Source organism: Dreissena polymorpha, chromosome 1 (genome assembly GCF_020536995.1).
Source record: "Dreissena polymorpha isolate Duluth1 chromosome 1, UMN_Dpol_1.0, whole genome shotgun sequence".
Classification (NCBI taxonomy): Eukaryota; Metazoa; Mollusca; class Bivalvia; order Myida; family Dreissenidae; genus Dreissena; species Dreissena polymorpha.
Genome location: NC_068355.1, coordinates 155,226,609 through 155,246,079, shown reverse-complemented (window position 1 = coordinate 155,246,079; position 19,471 = coordinate 155,226,609). Strand labels below are relative to the sequence as shown.

The 19,471-nt window shown below is 35.5% G+C and overlaps 2 protein-coding genes and 1 long non-coding RNA gene across 5 annotated transcripts in view; 2 read left to right on the top strand and 1 right to left on the bottom strand.

The window, feature by feature from the left end:
- Positions 1 to 19,471, bottom strand: part of LOC127857309 (uncharacterized) — a 48,970-nt gene that overhangs the window by 8,880 nt on the left and 20,619 nt on the right. The gene's annotated exons all lie outside the window — the stretch shown is intronic.
- Positions 1 to 19,471, top strand: part of LOC127857146 (uncharacterized) — a 36,449-nt gene that overhangs the window by 15,588 nt on the left and 1,390 nt on the right. The window lies entirely within an intron of this gene.
- LOC127857095 (uncharacterized) lies at positions 1,031 to 6,941 on the top strand. Its single transcript, XM_052393461.1, has 4 exons — positions 1,031 to 1,366; positions 2,192 to 2,365; positions 2,965 to 3,255; positions 4,116 to 6,941. Exons 1-4 carry the CDS (start codon positions 1,143 to 1,145, stop codon positions 4,870 to 4,872), a joined length of 1,446 nt encoding a protein of 481 aa, XP_052249421.1. The 5' UTR covers positions 1,031 to 1,142; the 3' UTR covers positions 4,873 to 6,941.

The following is a 19,471-nucleotide window of genomic DNA, read 5'->3' as shown; positions in this document are numbered from 1 at the left end:
AGTAGGATATACCCGCTATATAACTCGCTAATATAGTACTGGCTTGATACGGCATTACTAATATACGAGCATGGGGTAGTAGGATATATCCGGTATATGACTCGCTAGTATAGTACTGGCTTGATACGGCATTACTAATATACGAGCATGGGGTAGTAGGATATATCCGGTATATGACTCGCTAGTATAGTACTGGCTTGATACGGCATTACTTTTATACGAGCATGGGGTAGTAGGATATATCCGGTATATGACTCGCTAGTATAGTACTGGCTTGATACGGCATTACTTATATACGAGCATAGGGTAGTAGGGTATACCCGGTATATGACTCGCTATTATAGTACTGGCTTGATACGGCATTACTTATATACGACCATGGGGTAGTAGGATATACCCGGTATATAACTCGCTAATATAGTACTGGCTTGATACGGCATTACTTATATACGAGCATGGGGTAGTAGGATATACCCGCTATATAACTCGCTAGTATAGTACTGGCTTGAAACGGCATTACTTATATACGAGCATGGGGTAGTAGGATATACCCGGTACATAACTCGCTAGTATAGTACCGGCTTGATACGGCATTACTTATATACGAGCATGGTGTAGTAGGATATACCCGGTATATAACTCGCTAGTATAGTACTGGCTTGATACTATGGCGTACCATTTGGGTCAAAAGTCAACAAGACCAACTAGGTTAAATGAAAATGTACGTCGACGTACAATATGTACGTCGACGTACATTTTTTTGTACGTCGACGTACAAAATTGTACGTCGACGTACAATTTGTACGTCGACGTACAATATGTACGTCGACGTACAAAAAATGTACGTCGACGTACATATTGTACGTCGACGCACATATTGTACGTCGACGTACAATTTTTCTGAACAGCCAATCAAACCACTCGTCTCTTGAGCCGCTTTTCCTTCAGACTTATTCATAATAATCGTTTTAAAAAAAAATTTTTAATTGAGGACAAAATGGATAAAAATATCAAAAGTGAAATAATAAAAAATAAATAAATAAGTATCTATACTTGACGGTATTTATTCTAAAATCGTTTCAAGTAATAAATATTATTAAGTCCTAAGACCGGTCTAGTCCATATCCGGTTTCCAAAAAAATATGGCGGACGTCGAAGGTTTTCGAGAAGAAGCAACTCGCATTATTCACTCTTTATGTAGAAATTTAATGACGCAAGATACAGATGCAAATTTGTGTGAAGCTAGTCTTATCACTTTGACAGCATTAAGTCGGAATGCACGACGTATGTGTACCCGTTATCCCATTTTTGAACGGTTGTGTGAGATTATCGACTCGTTGATGTCGACAATTGAAGAGCGAAAGAGGTTAGTATTTTCCCTGACCATTTAAATAATTTTCGATCCAATTACTTGCGGACTATTTGTTTCTATTGACCGGCTTTCGCGAAGCCTGCAATATCTTAAACCAATCCTCGACCAATTAGGTAATAAGATGAAATAATCCAACGTACATTGACTTTGAGTCGTAGGCGGTGCTCTTGTTATTACTATTATAACTAATCATAATATCAACAAAAGTGATTATCTTGATACAGTTAATATTTCTATGCACTTGTTTACAGGAGCATTCAGTTGTTGGTTGGTTAACAAAACAACAAATAATCAGACAAAGACTGGTTCGTTGCTTCGTGTTTATTGTCACACAATTGATTTCCGTCATCATTGCGGCATGCTGTTTTAGTAGGCGAAAGCGTTATTTGACACAATGTAGTGCGCTTAAGATCGATTTTGTACGGTTAAGTCCATGGAAAATGCATTAATAAACATGTTTTTGGTAATTCTTTAATAGTTTTTTCCCCGTAATTTACATTATACAGTGCGGGTTCGGTACTGACATTGCTCTTTCTGTACTTATACAGCGTTAGTTGTCATAATGTTGCGCGCTTGAGAACAAATTTGTACGAAATATTCCATGAAAAATGCATTTATACACAAGTTTTCAGTTATACTTCAATTGGAAATTTAACTGATTTACTGATTATTTCCATAACATACATTTTACAGTGCGCTTTCGGTAATGCTTTTGCGCTTTCGGTACCGATACCGAAAGCGCGCGCTTTTGGTAAATCTAGTAACCGCTATAATATAATATTATTTGTGTTGTAACTTTTGTTGATTTTATCTTTTCAGGACGCTGCAGCCTCTCGTTGGTTTCTTCGCCGCAAAACAGACTACAACCAGAGGCAGACCACTTTACGTCATTAGTCGAGAGCAGCTGGAGTATCTAGTTGAAGCAGGCTTCAAACGAAGAGCTATTGCTAGTCTGCTTCAGGTGTCAGATTCTGTTATTAAGCGCAGCCTCAGGTATGTTATCCAGTCAATTGAAAAAACATTGTGTATGCAGGGTGTCCCAAAAAACCGAAACCACTGGAAAATGTTTTAATATACAGATAATATTATGCCCTTTTGACACATTATTATTGAATGTTAAATGGGTATTAGTTAGGTTCATTAATCACAAGGTGGCAATTTTTAGGAAGTGATTTCATTTTTTTATAAAATGAAGTCATTAAGTACTTCTTTTACGAATTAAAATCAACCTAAAATTCAAAATGAACAACTGCAAGACAGTTTCTCAGATAATGCAAGTGTTGTATAAGGCAACAATGTTATATTATTGAAGATACAGAAGTGCAGTTGAAACATGTTATTTAATTGAATACTTGTATAGCGATTTGGTAAAACTGATTGTTTAAAATAGAAAAACAATCTCAACTCAAGATCTGGACGAAGGGAAAATCGAGTACTTTAGTCAGATTGCACTGCATGGGGAGCCACAACACAAGATCTTGATTGCTGCAAAGGCACAAACATACAGCAAAACATATTTTCTCCCTTCTCAGTGAGGTATATATTTCATATTCACTCAAAATAAACAAATATTCTCTATTATATATTTTCAGGTCATATGGTATAAGCATCAGAGGAAGGTACTCAAGCATCTCCAACGAGGAACTTGACAATCTGGTCCGAGAGATAACAGATGGCAATCAGACACTTGGGCAACGAATGGTTCAGGGACATCTTCAGAGTCTAGGACATCGGGTTCAAAGACAACGTGTTGCTGACAGTCTGATCCGGGTTGACGAAGCAGCTGTAGCCATGCGATGGTGTCACTCGATTCGGCGAAGGGTGTACAATGTTGCTGGTCCAAACTCATTGTGGCACATAGATGGAAACCACAAATTGATAAGGTACAAAATTACTATGATTCGTATTTTTAACAAATTAAGATTAAATAGGTTGATTAAATAAATACCTTTGGTCAAAATGTTAACCTTGGTGATATCTTATTATCTAAGTCAAGTTAGAAGTAAGGTCACTAGGTTAAATAATAGAAAAACCTTGTTAACGCTTTAGAGGCAATATTTTTTCTTAAATCATCTTGAAAGGGGTGGGGACTTGAAAGGCTGTTTTTGGCCCTAATATCAAAAATCATGTGAGAAAGTATATAAACCTTTTATATTACCGTTAACCGTTACCTCAATGAACTTAGAATATTTATAAAAAAAATCTTTGCTGTTTCCATATTGAACAAGCATCTAAAAAAAAGCTGACATAGTGGAATTTTGGATAATTTTCAGTCAAATTTTGGCAGAAATTGTGAAAAATAAATGACATCAAACTAAATTTTAAATGTTATCTAACACATATTTTGTGCAATTTTGGTGTTGTTTGTTGATTGGGGAGGCATTTAAATATTGCGTTATATGCCAAAATGATGCATTAAATTGCTCTAATTGCTCAAAATTCCATTTTCCTAATTTCAGCTTTTTTTAGAATGTTGTGGAAACTGTGTATCAGTTTTCTTCAATTTCTGCCTAAATTGTATAAGATTAAAAACTTAAAATTTGGGTTACAGTTAGATAAGAAGGTATATTCAACAGATTTGAATTTTGTGACTAATTTGGGCCCAATTATTTTGGTTTGACTTGTTACCCCATTCCACTTGAGGCCATATATAAACACCAAATCAAACAAAATACTTTGCAATTTTAGTACATTTACATTGTAATATCTATTCAAGTATGTACAATTTTTTATTTTTTTTCAGATGGGGTTTTGTCATACACGGAGGCATTGATGGCTTCTCGCGGATGTGTGTTTTCCTCCAAGCTGCAACCAACAACAAGGCTACCACGATGACAAAAGCCTTCATGACAGGCACCCAGTGCTATGGTGTCCCATCAAGAGTCCGCAGCGATCACGGGCTGGAAAATACCGGCGTTGGGGCGTTTATGATAGCGCATCGTGGACCTCGTCGGGGTTCTTTCATCACGGGAAGGAGCGTCCACAATCAGCGGATTGAACGCATGTGGCGTGACCTGTTTGCCAGTGCAACAAACGTGTTTCACGGATTGTTTTCACATCTTGAGGAGTCTGGACAGTTGGATTTGACAAATCCAGTGCACATGTGGTGCCTTCATCACGTGTTTGTGCCTCGTGTCCAGCGAGCGTTAGACATATTCCGTGAGGGCTGGAACTGCCACAGGTTGAGCAGTGAAAGAGGTAGAACCCCCACACAGCTCTACATTGAGGGCATGATGCGCCAAGCTGGACAGGGTCATAGGGGCATCGACGACATGGTGTTCCGTGCTCCGGAGGAAGACATCCAAGACCATACTGAATATGGTATTGACGATGAGGTCGAGGTAGCCCCCCGAGAAGACATGATCACCAATGTGTCAAATGTAGACTGTCCTCTGAATGAGCAGGACTTCACAAGACTAACACAAACTTTGAACATTGAGAGTGACCACCAGGGTGTGGATTGTTTCTTGGCATGTGTTGAGTTTTGCAATTCTGTGTAGTGACCAAGCTATGATTACATGAAACTGCTTATATGGTGACCAGAATCAGATAGTGAATTATCGGATGATGATTGTTGTGGCAACTAGTCTAGTTGCCATAACAATCATCATCCGATAATTCACTATCTGATTCTGGGTCATATTCTAATATAGTTTAGATTAGAATCACCTGAAACTGTTTTATATTCTGGAAAATTTACTATTTAAAGTCAAATTGGTGTTAGTACATGTTTTAATGTTTTTTAATACATGTATATCTGTTATTATCAAAATCTTGATAATTGAGACTCTCATTATCTCTCAATATTCTCATTTGGTATTTTATTTGTGCTTTTCATAACATGTACACTTCTTTTTATCAGACTTTTATTAATTAAGTTATGTACATGTACTCATTTGTTAATGTCACTTAAAGTGCCAGACATATACTCATCTGATATCAGACTGTAATTTATTAAGTAATATACTCATTTGGTAATTTCATTTGAAGTGCTAGTCATAAACTCTTGGTAAAATGTTATTGTGTTAAGTGGAGGTTCATTATATTGAGATTGTTCTTTGTCAGTCTGACAGGTCAATTTTTGCAACTGTTTAAATGATCTCATGTGCTAAGAGTTAAACACTGTTATTGTACTGTTTTATTGTGTACTCTTAACACAGTATTACTTATAAATGTTCTAGTATTTGCTCATAAAATGCTTCAGTATAATTGTTTTAATTCTTGTGATGTTTATCAGACTTTATTTTTCTTAAGGTAACTTACTCCTTTGGTAATTCTATTTGAATTGCTAGTCACATTCTCTTGGTAAAATGCGATTGTGTTAAATAGAGGATCATAATATTGAATATTATTGTTTGACAGTTGATAAAGATGTTTACAGTTTTTATACGCCCGTATAAAATACGGGACGTATTATGTGAAACCCCTTGGCGGCGGGCGGGCGGGCGGCGGGCGGCGGGCGGAAGGCATCACTTTGTCCGGACTCTAATTCAAATTGTATTCATCCGATCTTCACCAAACTTGGTCAGCAGTTGCATCTAGTTGATATCTAGGCCAAGTTCGAATATGGGTCATGCCAGGTCAAAAACTAGGTCATAGGGTCAATAAGTGCATTTTCAAAGGGGCCACTTTGTCCGGACTCTATTTCAAATTGTATTCATCCGATCTTCACCAAACTTGGTCAGCAGTTGCATCTAGTTGATATCTAGGCCAAGTTCGAATATGGGTCATGCCGGGTCAAAAACTAGGTCATAGGGTCAATAAGTGCATTTTCAAAGGGGCCACTTTGTCCGGACTCTATTTCAAATTGTATTCATCCGATCTTCACCAAAGTTGGTCAGCAGTTGCATCTAGTTGATATATAGGCCAAGTTCGAATATGGGTCATGCCGGGTCAAAAACTAGGTCATAGGGTCAATTAGTGCATTTTCAACGGCGCCACTTTGTCCGGACTCTAATTCAAATTGTATTCATCCGATCTTCACCAAATTTGGTCAGAAGTTGTGTCTAGATGATATGTAGGTCAAGTTCAAATATGGGTCATGCCGGGTCAAAAACTAGGTCACGAGGTTACTTAGTGCATTTCAAGCATTTAGCATGGTGTCCGCTCTCTAATCGGAGTAGTTTTCATCTGATCTTCACCTAATTTGGTCAGAAGTTGTGTCTAGATGATATGTAGGTCAAGTTCGAACATGGGTCATGCCGGGTCAAAAACGAGGTCACATAGTGCATTTCAAGCATTAAGCATGTTGTCCGCTCTTTAATTGAAGTAGTTTTCATCTGATCTTCACCAAATTTAGTCAGATGTTACATCTAAGTGATATCTAGGTCAAGTTCAAATATGGGTCATGCCGGGTCAATAACTAGGTCTTGAGGACACTTTCAAGCATTGAGCATGGTGTCCAAAACCTTCGAACGGGCGTACCTTGTGACAGTTTGGCACTCTTGTTACTGTTTCTTCTTATTTGCAATAACTACTTGTGGACTAGTCATTTAAATTAGTTTAGTTATATATTTTGAAATGTCATTGTCATTATTGGAAGTTATAACTTATTAAAATGTTAAAACTTCCAGTGTTTGTTTAATTCAGATTGGCATTAATACTGTAAAGAATACATGTTATGTACTGTACAGAAATTATACATAAAGCTAGGGCCCGGTCCCTTCGACCCCGACTTTATTTTCAGGATTTCAAATTTGGGACAATCGACACCCCGGAGAGTTGATGTAACCTGAGGAATTTATTTTTTCTTAACAATTCACATTAATATCCTCTTTTTTAACTGGGGAAATACATGTAAAATATGTGCCAAAAATCGCTCGAAAGCCACGATTTGGCACCTTTATTTAAAAAAAAAATTGGCCTCCTCAAATAATTCAAAAGACTGCTACAAAGAATTCTAATGAAAACCCTGATGTATGTCAGATATATGAAGTTTTTATACTCAATGTCATGTTTCAGCGATTGTGTTGTTTTAAAAACATAAAGTTGATTTTGAAAGTGATATTTGATGTTAAGCTCACCTGACACACAGTGACAAGATGAACGTTTGTGGCCGTGATTTTGTGACCATTAAACATTTCACCCTTAATACTCGAGTTCTTTCAAATTCGCTGATCAAACTTGCCAGAAGTTGTATCTCAATTAAATTTAGGTCAAGATTGAGAGTCATGTTGGGTCAGACACTAGGTCACTAGTTGATAGTATAGGAAAACATTGCTCTAGAGGTCAGGTTTTTTCCTCATCAAACTTGTTCAGAATGTTCACCTAAATGATATCTTGGTCAAATTTAAACATGGTTCACTTGACTTATTAAAATAGGTCAAATTAAAGAAAAACAACGTTCGCACTCTAGTTACTGTTTCCTTCAGTTTGTTAGTGCAAACAACATACATGACGAAGTACCCAGCCTTACTGAGGTACACCAGCAGAATGTTATTCATAGGTATACCCTACACCAACCTTTCAATCCAGATTCTTATTTACTGTGAGTTCAATGTATAACATACAGAGGTAATGGAAAACACTACTCTGGTACCTTCGAAGTAGGTGTGTTATCCAATGAAGTACCTTGAGACGGTATATCAACACAAACACTGAATTCAATAACCAATGACTGCCTATCAAAATCGAAGGTGAACACGAAGCCAAAATGCGCCTTGCACTTAATATAGCCAAAGAAGAAAAAAAATAAACTAACATGGAGAACTTATATAATTAAAAAAACAACATGATAGGTCAATGTCTAGATCACTAGGTCAAATAAAGAGAAATTTGTAAACTCTTTATCAAAATAGCTAGATGTATACATCTTGATGATTCAATTGTAAAATTGTACATGTTGTGCAAGGTCAAACACTAGGTAATCAGGTCTAAAAGTAACACTCTAGTCACATTTTTGCTGTTAGTAATAGTAATGAGTGTTGGTCAAAATATGTGACCTCTGAAGTGTTAACAGTATAATAGTTGATATTAAACAAGTGCATCACAATTATGGACAGCAGACACATGGCGATCACAATAGCTCACAAACCAAAAATGACCCTATTCAAACTTTACCTATATAACAGAGGCATATTTAGTGATCAATATCGTTCAAAACTTGACCTGTAGAGCATTGGCATGTTTTTTTGCTCACATGTCTCATAGAGACAATCACTATACCAGTCATATCGGCATCCAACATTCCTTGGTAAACAGGTCCTAGTTGTGAGGACATCTTTGCAAAACCAGGTCACAATATGTATGAAGATGGTATAAAGGTGGAGTTTGTGTATCCTAGTTGTTTGCTTCTTATTTGGTTTTGACTATTTTCGAATAAGTTATAGCCCTTTTTATATATAGTATAGAGAAAATATTTTGTTATGGTTACTCTTTGAAAACTACCTGAGGATTAACATTTAAACACTACAAGGTTGTCTAATGGTACACTAGCTGTGTCCCATGAATTTAATTTATTTCGGAAAACTTTTAGGGTGTTATGGATATTTGACTCTTTTCCTTTTTACATACTCTGGTACAGGACTTGATGAACTGTCAGTTCTTGCTTGTTATTCCTTAAATATCTACAAAATATGGTTGTTAAAAGATGATGTTTGTTTTTGGCATCATCAATAAGGTCTTGCACACATAACTTTCACACAGGCACCAACATCTGAGTGACTGCAATAAATATCAATACCCTTCAAATAGGTCAACATGCATTTTCATGAACAATATGTCGTGCATTTTAACAGGAATGACTTTATTTTCGATTGAAGGAGAAGCACATGATACAGGAATAAAAATAAACACAATTCATTCAAGAGCAACAGTTTATTTTGATAACAATCTCAAAAACTAATAGACACAATGTCAAGTCTAAAACTAATAGACACAATGTCAAGTCTAAAACTAATAGACACAATCTCAATTCTCAAACTAATAGAAAAAAAATATACATTAGGTAAGTTACAGATCCTGTACCATTCTGGGCCCGTATTCACCAACCCATTCTTAGACTTAAGAATATACTTTGAACCAAGAAAATTATGCCCATGGTTTGAAAACATACAGGCAACCAGTGATGGTTATGTCCGTAAAGGAAATTTCTTCATTACGAATGAATTAGATAGAGACAGTTAATGTCAAGTTTGACTTAATATTAAAGCAATTTTTTAATAATCCTATTTAAAGAATATTCTTTATTCTTAGACTTAAGTCTAAGAATTGGTTGATGAATACGGGCCCTGGTTTAATATTTATGTTCGCAAGAACTTTTTTTGAAAGTCGGCACATGTGCATAACTTTTTAAAGCTTGTTTACTAATACAATATTGCTAAAGTAATACGGAAAAACTATATTTGGAAACATGTTGATAACTGTGGCTCAGCAACTTTAGTTAATGAACAAATTGTTTAACTCCAGTATATATTTATACAATATTTACAAAACACTTAAAAACAGTAATACAAAAACGTTTTTTTTTTTTTTTTTTTATTTCCACAAGCAAATAGACATCGAGTTTGGTGAGGAGTTTTGTCTTGTATTTTACAGAGCGATTGATAAACTCATCAACATTAGATCTTATCTCCATAACATAAAGAAATATCACATATCACCGAATGTTGATGAGTTTATCAAACGCTCTGTAAAATACAAAACAGGGTCCTCAACAGCAGGCGTCAGATGCTTTAACGTAACACAAAGTGCACAAGTGTTGACCCTTTCCTCGCCACCAAACTCAATGTCAATCTGCTTGTGGAAACCCACAGCTGGGATTTCTGTTGAACCCGACTTCCACATGAGGACATCCTTCGGCTTCAGGGTAATGCCGTTGATGGTGGCGCCATCACCCTTTGTCGCCTGAAGGAACCGAACAAACTGCTGGCCAGTTTCCCGGTCAGCCTCCCGGTTGATATCTTCGCGATATTTAAAGTTCATCAGACCTCTTACATCGGCAACAGTGACTGGCGGCTTACCACCACTGAATAGACAGGTCAACTTCTCCTGTCTCACTATGGTCAGAACATCATGAGTTTGTAGACCTGGAAGGATAATATCAAATTGAGTTAATGCTACAAACATTGTGGTATGTCTGGTAAGTGTTGTTTTGTCAAAGTATGAATCAAATCTGATCATAAATAAAGAAGTAATGGAAATTTTTGAAAAATGTAATACTTTGACCTTGACAGTCAAGGTCATTCAAAGGTCAAAGTCAAATTCAACTTGCAAGGTACAGTACCCTCATAATAGTTAGAAAGTATTTGAAGTTTGAAAGCAATAACCTTTATACGTTAGAAGTAAAGTGGATCTAAACACACAATTTAACCAAATATTCAAAGCTACTAAGTCAAAAAAGGGCCATAATTCTGTCGAAATGACAACCATTTGCCAGGTACAGTAACGTCATAATAGTAAGAAAGTATATTAATCTTTAAAGCAATAGCCTTGATACTTTAGAAATAAAGTGCATGTTCATAAAAAATTTAAAAAATATTCAAAGTTACTAAGTCAAAAAAGGGCAATAATTCTGTCAAAATGACAACCAGAGTTATTCAACTTGTCCTGTACTGTCCCCTTAGGATAGTGCGGGAGTGTTCCAAATATGAAAGTAATATCTATGATACTTTAGGAGTAAAGTGGACCAAAACACAAAAGTGAACCAAATTTTCAATTTTCTAAGTATAAATGGTCCATTATTATGTGGTTTGGGTGGAGTCTATTGTAGTATGTCAGGTAAGAGTTGTTTTGTCAAAGTATCAATCAAATCTGATCATAAATAACGAAGTCATGGCAATTTTAGATAAATTTTGTTATTTGACCTTTAGGGTCAAGGTCATTCAAAGGTCAAGGTAAAATTAAACTTGCCAGGTACAGTACCCTCATGATAGTATGAATGTATTTGAAGTTTGAAAGCAATAGCCTTGATACTTTAGAAGTAAAGTGGATGTAAACACAAAATTTAACCATATATTTAAAGTTATTAGTCAAAAAAGGGCCATAATTTCGTCAAAATGACAACAAGAGTTATGCAACTTGTCCTGTACAGTCCCCTTATGATAGTTTGTGAGTGTTTCAAGTCTGAAAGCAATAGCTATGATACTTCAGGAGTAAAGTGGTACCACGAAACTTAACGAAATTTTCTAAGTATAAAGGGGCCATAATTCTGTCAAAATGCCAGTCAGAGTTACATAACTTTGCCTGCACAGTCCCCGAATGATAGTTAGTAAGTGTTGCAAGTATGAAAGCAATCGTTTGATACTGTAGGAATAAAGTGGACCTAAACACAAAACTTAACCAAATTTTCAATTTTTAAGTATAAAAAGGGCACATAATTCTGTAAAAATGCACACCAGAGTTATCAAACTTTGCCTGTCCAGTACCCTCATGATAGTTAGTAAGTGTACCAAGTTTGAATGCAATAGCTTTGATACTTAAGGAATAAAATGGACCTAAACACAAAACTTAACCAAATTTTCAATTTCTTACGTATAAAAAAAGGGCACATAATTGTGTCAAAATGTACACCAGAGTTATCAAACTTTGCCTGCCCAGTCCCCTCATGATAGTAAGTAAGTGTTCCAAGTATGAAAGCAATATCTATGATACTTTAGGGGTAAAGTGGACCAAAACACAAAACTTAACCAAATTTTCAAGTATAAAGGGCCCATAATTCCGTCAAAATGCCAGTCAGAGTTACATAACTTTGCCTGCACAGTCCCCTTACGATAGTTAGTAAGTGTTGCAAGTATGAAAGCAATGGCTTTGATACTTTAGGAAAAAAGTGGACCTAAACACAAAACTTAACCAAAATTTCAATTTTCTAAGTATAAAAAGGGCACATAATTCTGTCAAAATGCCAGTCAGAGTTACATAACTTTGCCTGCCCAGTCCCCTCATGATAGTAAGTAAGTGTACCAAGTTTGAATGCAATGAATCCGGGTCCGTTCACCCTAATTTCAGTTCGCCCTTATTCCCCTTCGCCCTAAATCCTGTTCGCCCTGGGTCCGTTCGCCCTAAATTTTATTATCAAAGCAGGGGAAATATCAAACAAAAAAGTGTTACCGAAATATAAAATACGACGTTCTTTAACTTGTAAGCGTGTTTGTAACATAGGCCAGTAATGTTCACTAATTGCTTATTATATTAATTAATGAAAACTTAGGGTACAAACTTGGTTACTTGTGTGAAAAATCAAGATGGCGCGTTACATGTGTGAAAAATCAAGATGGCGCTCTTTAACTTGTAAGCGTGTTTGTAACAAAGGCCAGTAATTTTCACTTATTGCGATTTATATTAATTAATGAAAACTTAGGTACAAAATTGTTTACATGTGTGAAAAATCAACTGTTTATACCCCAATATGCAAATGATAATATAGGGCGAACGGACCCAGGGCGAACGAACCCAGGGCGAACGAACCCAGGGCGAATGTGTAACTATAGGGCGAACGGACCCGATACCGAATGCAATAGCATTGATACTTTATGAGAAAAGTGTACCTAAACGCAAAACTAAACCGGAAAAAAAATAGATGAGCTAAAAATGTCTCAATAGACAATGATTAAACCCTTAAACACTCAGATCAATTTGGAAGCGTGTTTTTTTTTCCCTTAGAAAATCAAATATTGTAAATTTTAGGCTTCATTCCCAACCTTAAGATACTGATGAGCAGGAAACAGTGTAAAACAAGAACAGACTCGAGTTACTTGCATGCTGTTCTGGTTGCATATAGCCATTTTCACTTTGCTTCCAAGCAGGAAAGGGTTAAACTTATTTCCAGTGCACATTGATATATAACTGAGTATCATGCAATTCATACTGATATAAAACTGCATCCCAATTAATACTGATACAAAACTGAGTAACAAAAACATTCTAATATAAAACTGCAAAACAACAATTAATACTGATATACAACTTAATAACTTATTAAATTAAATGTATGATAAATAACTCCTTAAAAAAGACATTAATATTAAGTATTAATAAAATCAATATCCAGTCCATGTTCTTTTGCAAAAATGGTATCATTTCAATGTGAGTCACAATGACTCAAAACTGAGTCTCAATAAATAATGATTTAAACTTATAATTTCCAATGCATATTTATATAAAACTGCATGCTTATATATATAATGAATACTGATACAAAACTGAGTCACAAAAAATACTTATATAAAACTGAGTTACAATTAATACTGACATACAAATTAATAATTAATTATATTAAATGATGTACGCACATAATGTGCTATGTTATAACCTTATTAAGCATAAACTTTTATGATAATAACTCCGTAATAAAAATATTATACGCTCAATGTTCTTTCCTAAAAATGGTAACATCATTACAATGTCACAGTAAATTGGAATAAACAGAATATTTGAAGTAAATGAATTTATATAAATAAAGAATTGCTTATAAAAGAATTGTAATTTTAATGTAAAGTTTGAAATCAACTTACATTTTGTTTCTCAAATCTGTGTTAAGTATAGTTCCTCACACGAACACAAAACACAACTGTTGGGAAAAAAGAAATAATGTTATAGTTCCTCACACGAACACAAAACACAACTGTTGGGAAAAAAGAAATAATGTGAGTTTAAATAAAAAAGCAAATAACCATAATCCAATCAAATCAAGTTGAATTCATACGCTTATAAGAAACCTTTATTAAAAACATCCCAAATACCATGTATATTCCAGTGACACGAAAGGACCCATGTCATTTTTACCTGGCTCCTAAATTTTCTGGCTCAACCATGGTGTCTTTAGCTGTGGCAAGAGGCAAGCTCCCTTAAATGGCATTTGACACCTCTGGTCCCTATCTGCCTGTTTAATAACAATAGTGTCAGCAGTTTCACACCTACCAATACACAAGTTTGTATTTAGACAAAGTCCTTATTTTAAATAAAATAATGGCTAAAATAAAGATAAAATTGTGCGTTAAAACAAGGCTTGTCATTATAGGATGACATACACATGTATGCCCTCTTTTTCCACATTTTTCGAAACCTAAACGCAAACTTTAAGTGTGACGGAATTTCAGATGGACAGTGCGATCACTAGTTATATGCCCACCCTCGGGGGCATAAAAATAAGATATATATAATAAAACATAAAATTTAAATAAGATTATGACAAACAAATGTTAGTCATAAAACAAATAGTTATTTGATAAGCCACTAACTTGAACTTTAATAATCATTTAACATTGTCAATACTTACAATTTTGAAAATTTTAAATGTTTAATTTAAGTAATGATAACATTTGTGTGATCTGAACTTTAAGCACATGCATAAAACCATCTTTTTACAGAGCGAGGCACTTTAATTTATCCCACCTCTGAAAGTTGTAATTCTGTTGCTGTGATAGCAATATTATACCCTTGAGTATTTAAAATGCAATAGGATATATCTATATTCTCTTGAATTGCTTTTTAATTTGAGTTACCAATTTATTGATGTCAATGTTTGTTTTTTAGTTGAATGTGATTTATGTTTTGTGATTTATTCTGGGCGAGGTGTGAGGCTTGACATGTATTTTAGCCGGTTAAAACTGCTGCCACTGAAACAAAAATGAATATTGAGAATATGGCGACATGTACCAGTGTCGTTCTTTTTCCAATCCCATACCATAATATTTAATCTGAAATCACCGCTTTGATGGCTTTGAAACTATCAATTTAAAGATGTCATAATTTGTCCCCTACCGGTTTCACCGGAGGGGACTTATGGTTTGCGCTCTGTGTGTCTGTCCTTCAGTCACACTTTTCTGGATCCTGCGATAACTTTAAAAGTTCTTCATATTTGTTCATGAAACTTTAAACATGGATAGATGGCAATATAGATATTATGCACGTCATTTCATTTTGTTCATACGTCAAGAATTCTGGTTGCTATGGCAACAAATACTTAAAAAAAATCAAAAAAATCTGACAATGGTGGAGCCGGTAGGGGACATCATTGCTTGGCAATAGTCTTGTTTTGAATGTTTGACTTCGTGTTGTATGTATTGTCCTTTATAGTATAGGCAATTGGTCACTAGCCTTCAATAAATACTAGACCCAGTCGCGATGATCGGCTTGATTGTCGAAAAGGTCCATGAAATTTCGGAAAGATATCAGACAGAATCTATGCCGATCAAGCAATTGTAGAGCTATGCATGTATATCGAATAGTTCTAGTAATTGGGGTACTCGCTGGTAAAGCGTTTAACTGCATGCATCTTTTATAACATATATGTATATAAATGTTTCTACCGGCAATATATATATTTCACGCGATTGCCTTGTCTTTAATATAACTATAATCCATTTGCGATGAGAAATTCGCCTCACAAGATGATCTTGAACCATCATACAAATACAATACCGTGTGCATTGGATGATACAACTAAACAAGAAATATCTTTAAAAAAGATATACGGCGTATATCCTGACTTGGAAATAAAGTAAGAAAAAGTATGTTTTATTTGATTCTGTAGTAGAAACAAAGATGCAAACTTGCTGAAAACAAACCCTTTTCTTTTTAAAGTAAAAAGGGGTTATAATTATGATAAATTGCCAGGACAGAGTTACGGGCCTTTGTTTTTGACATCTTATATGGTGTGAAGCTAATGATGGTGCCCTAATACTAATGATACACGATATAAAGTAAAACAACATGCAATTACTGTGTATGTATGTGTGTGATAGAGAAAATTTTCCAAACTGTATTTTTTAATATGAATATTAAGTAACATACATTATGACAACACAAAGTCATGTTTGTATAATTTATATCTGCATTATGTGAGTTGCTGCTTATATGGGATCCCCACCAGGATTTGAACCTGTATTTCCTCTCCATATGGAAAGGTGTGTTTCCTTACACTATAAGGATGTTCCCATTAACAGCAATATTGGTTACAGCAGTTATTACAATTTTATCTTTATTTTAGCCATTATTTTATTTAAAATAAGGACTTAGTATAAATACAAACTTGTGTATTGGTAGGTGTGAAACTGCTGACACTATTGTTATTGAACAGACATGGGCAGGGACTGTGTACTGACTGGTAGGCCGGGCCAAGAGGTGTGAAACAGGCAGACAGGGGCCATAGGTGTGAAACAGGCAAACAGGGACCAGAGGTGTCAAATGCCATTTAAGGGAGCTTGCCTCTTGCCACAGCTTAAGACACCATGGTTGAGCCACGAAATTTAGGAGCCAGGTAAAAATGACATGGGTCCTCCCGTGTCACTGGAATATCCACAGACAGAAAAAAAAAACAAAAAACTTTCTGCTAGAAAGCTGAGTGTTCATATGTACATGCAACTAAACTATTTAAAAAAAATAAATATTGGTCACGGTCTGTTAGTCAAATTTCATATTTTTCAGACAATGTAAAAGCGAAAATGTAATGACTGAGTGCTTTATTAAAAAAAATGCATTTGTAAAATGCAATGCCACAGCAATGAGTGTTTTGGCATAGAAATGTGAGTGGGTATGTGAGTGGGTACAAGCCTTTTCTATCATAGACCTAGTTTCTGACCCCATATGACCCAGATTCAAACTTGACCTTGAGATCATAAAGATAAACATTTTGATATATGAATGAATTCCATTCAGACATGTGGAATTATTACCACATATCGCCTTCCCCTGAATAATAAGACCCCCCTCTCCCCCTATACACAAGGGAGGATGTGGAATTGCCGCATGATTCTCCTGTTTAAATACAAAACTTAACTTGTGACTTATTGCTCGGACCCCCTTCTGCAATATTTGATTAGGCCCTCTTCAATATTTAATCAGAACCTCTTTACACAATTTCATCTGGACCATCTATATAATTAACTAGACATCTGTTTAAAAACTTGGAATTTTGATTTGGCTCCCTGTGTATTGACCCCTTTTGGGTATCTTATATAACCGCTTTTGACTTTCAGAATCCTTCTTTGGTGCCAAGTTCCTCTACGCAACTTTTATCTCCTGGTATACATTTAAAATAACATATTTGTCCAATTCCAAAGGGTCATGGCCCTTACCCCTCTGGATCTCTGTGGCAGCTATATTTAACTGCTTAATGATGCATGAATGCACGAAATTCTTACTTTTTAATTGAAACATAAGAAACTGCAAAAAATTAAGTCCACATATCTGATGAAGTAATGCCAACTTTTCGTATACGGAGAGGGCCCCCCCCCTCGGAGAAGTGCTCCCCGGAGAAGTGCCCCCTAATTTTAAGGGGACGGATAAGTGCCCCCCCTGTTGGAATTAAGTATGTGGATATCTGCCCCCTCACAATAATTCAAAGGGCGGATAAGTGCCCCCTTTGGGACTATCGTCTGTTCCAGGCAGTTCTGTAACCAGAAATTCCCGAAAAGTTGACAGTTATATATATCAAAAAAAACAGCGATACGACAGACATTGCTTAAATGAAAATCTCATGAGATTCCACAGTCATACATGTATGACTTTATTTCTATTTAAAGTAACCTACCATGTGCTCAAGTGTTTTCAATTCAAAATGACATTTCCCTGTATTTTTAATTATTCCTGCTTGTTTTGCAAACAAATTGTGGTGTAAATACAAACTCAAAGTAAAAATTAATTAAAATTACCTGATTCATGTGACAAAGCGTAAAAATTGTGAATTACAAGCTGATGGCTGATGAGAGTTATTTAAATCTATTGTAAAATGCATTTGAAATATTTGAATCTTTGATACATAGCGTGAATAAATATCTTACGACTAGTCGAATTGGTTTCCTTTTTCTTGGTGAATGAAAAACCTTTGTAACAAAGCTTTGCAACGCCTCTCGGACTTCAAACGAACTCCATATTTGATGCAATGGTTATGGTAATATTCAACAGTCTATGTTGTATTTTATACATTTGACAGAAACACTTTGCATTTTGAGCAGAGCATGTCAACATGCATCTGCTTTAATTTGCAGTAAATAAGTAAATTTGCAGTTTATTAGGATGGAATCTTTTAATTGGGAGACCGGACCGACATTAATTATTGAGCATGTTTTACCTTTGAAGAAAGCCGCAAACAGGTTGATGTCACACATTCAGCTCCCGCAATTATCAATAATCGGATTAAACATGCCATAAAGGTGTCAAGTCTTTACCGCCCTATTGAAATAATGTAAAACAAACTGTGAATGTCTATTACAGAAGTGCGGTAACACCAAAAAGTGATTGACGCGATCATTTGAATAAGTTCTGATAAACAATTTAATCCGTAATTAGTGAAAACAAACAAATCAATTATTGTTTTCAGCTTGCACACGATTGTATTAAATTGCATGCTAATGCATGGGCTTTTGGTTTGAATTTCGGTGGAAATATGAAACAATCCCAGTCCCGAAGCCTTTTAATATTAGCAAAAAAGGATTTTTTTCTATTCTTAATATCGCAACATCCGGGCACTTGCGTCAGTTAGAGCTACATGCCCTTTGACGACAGTGAAAACAAAAGGGGAGGGGGGCATCCTTTCATCAATTTTGTGGTCTTAATTTGTTGCAATTTCTTGTGTTTGAAAACAAAAGTAAGATTTTCATTTAGCAGTTAAATATAGCTGTCACAATTATATATAACTGTCAATTAAATCTAGCTGATACTCATACTTGTCAAAACTCATTGACGAATTGGTTGAAGCATCACAAAAATAATAACTTCTCTAAAACAAACCACCCAACTTTCACAATCATTAAAATACTAGCGAGTCTTTACAGAGTAAATACGCAGAGAAATACAGAACATGTACTAGAGTGGACAAAACAGCCTTTAGAATGCTTAAATCTGTCACTCTACCGAACTTATGCGGGATTGGTTAAAAGATGTGTGGCGGCCCGGTAAACTCAGTCGGGAGAGCATTCGCCCTGTAAGTAAGTGTCCCAGGTTCGAGTCCCGGACTGGCCACACATTTTTCACCACCCGGCGACAAATCGAAATGAATGCTACTTTTAGATTAGTCTAACTAGATTGACGTGAAAGGCAGACCCATTTTATAAGCTGATATTCATTACTGTCAGCCTTCATGTCTAACTTTAAAATGCATGTAGCCAAGCAGGGTTGATGTAGATTCCTATAATGTTTTAAGCTTTACAACCTTTGACTACC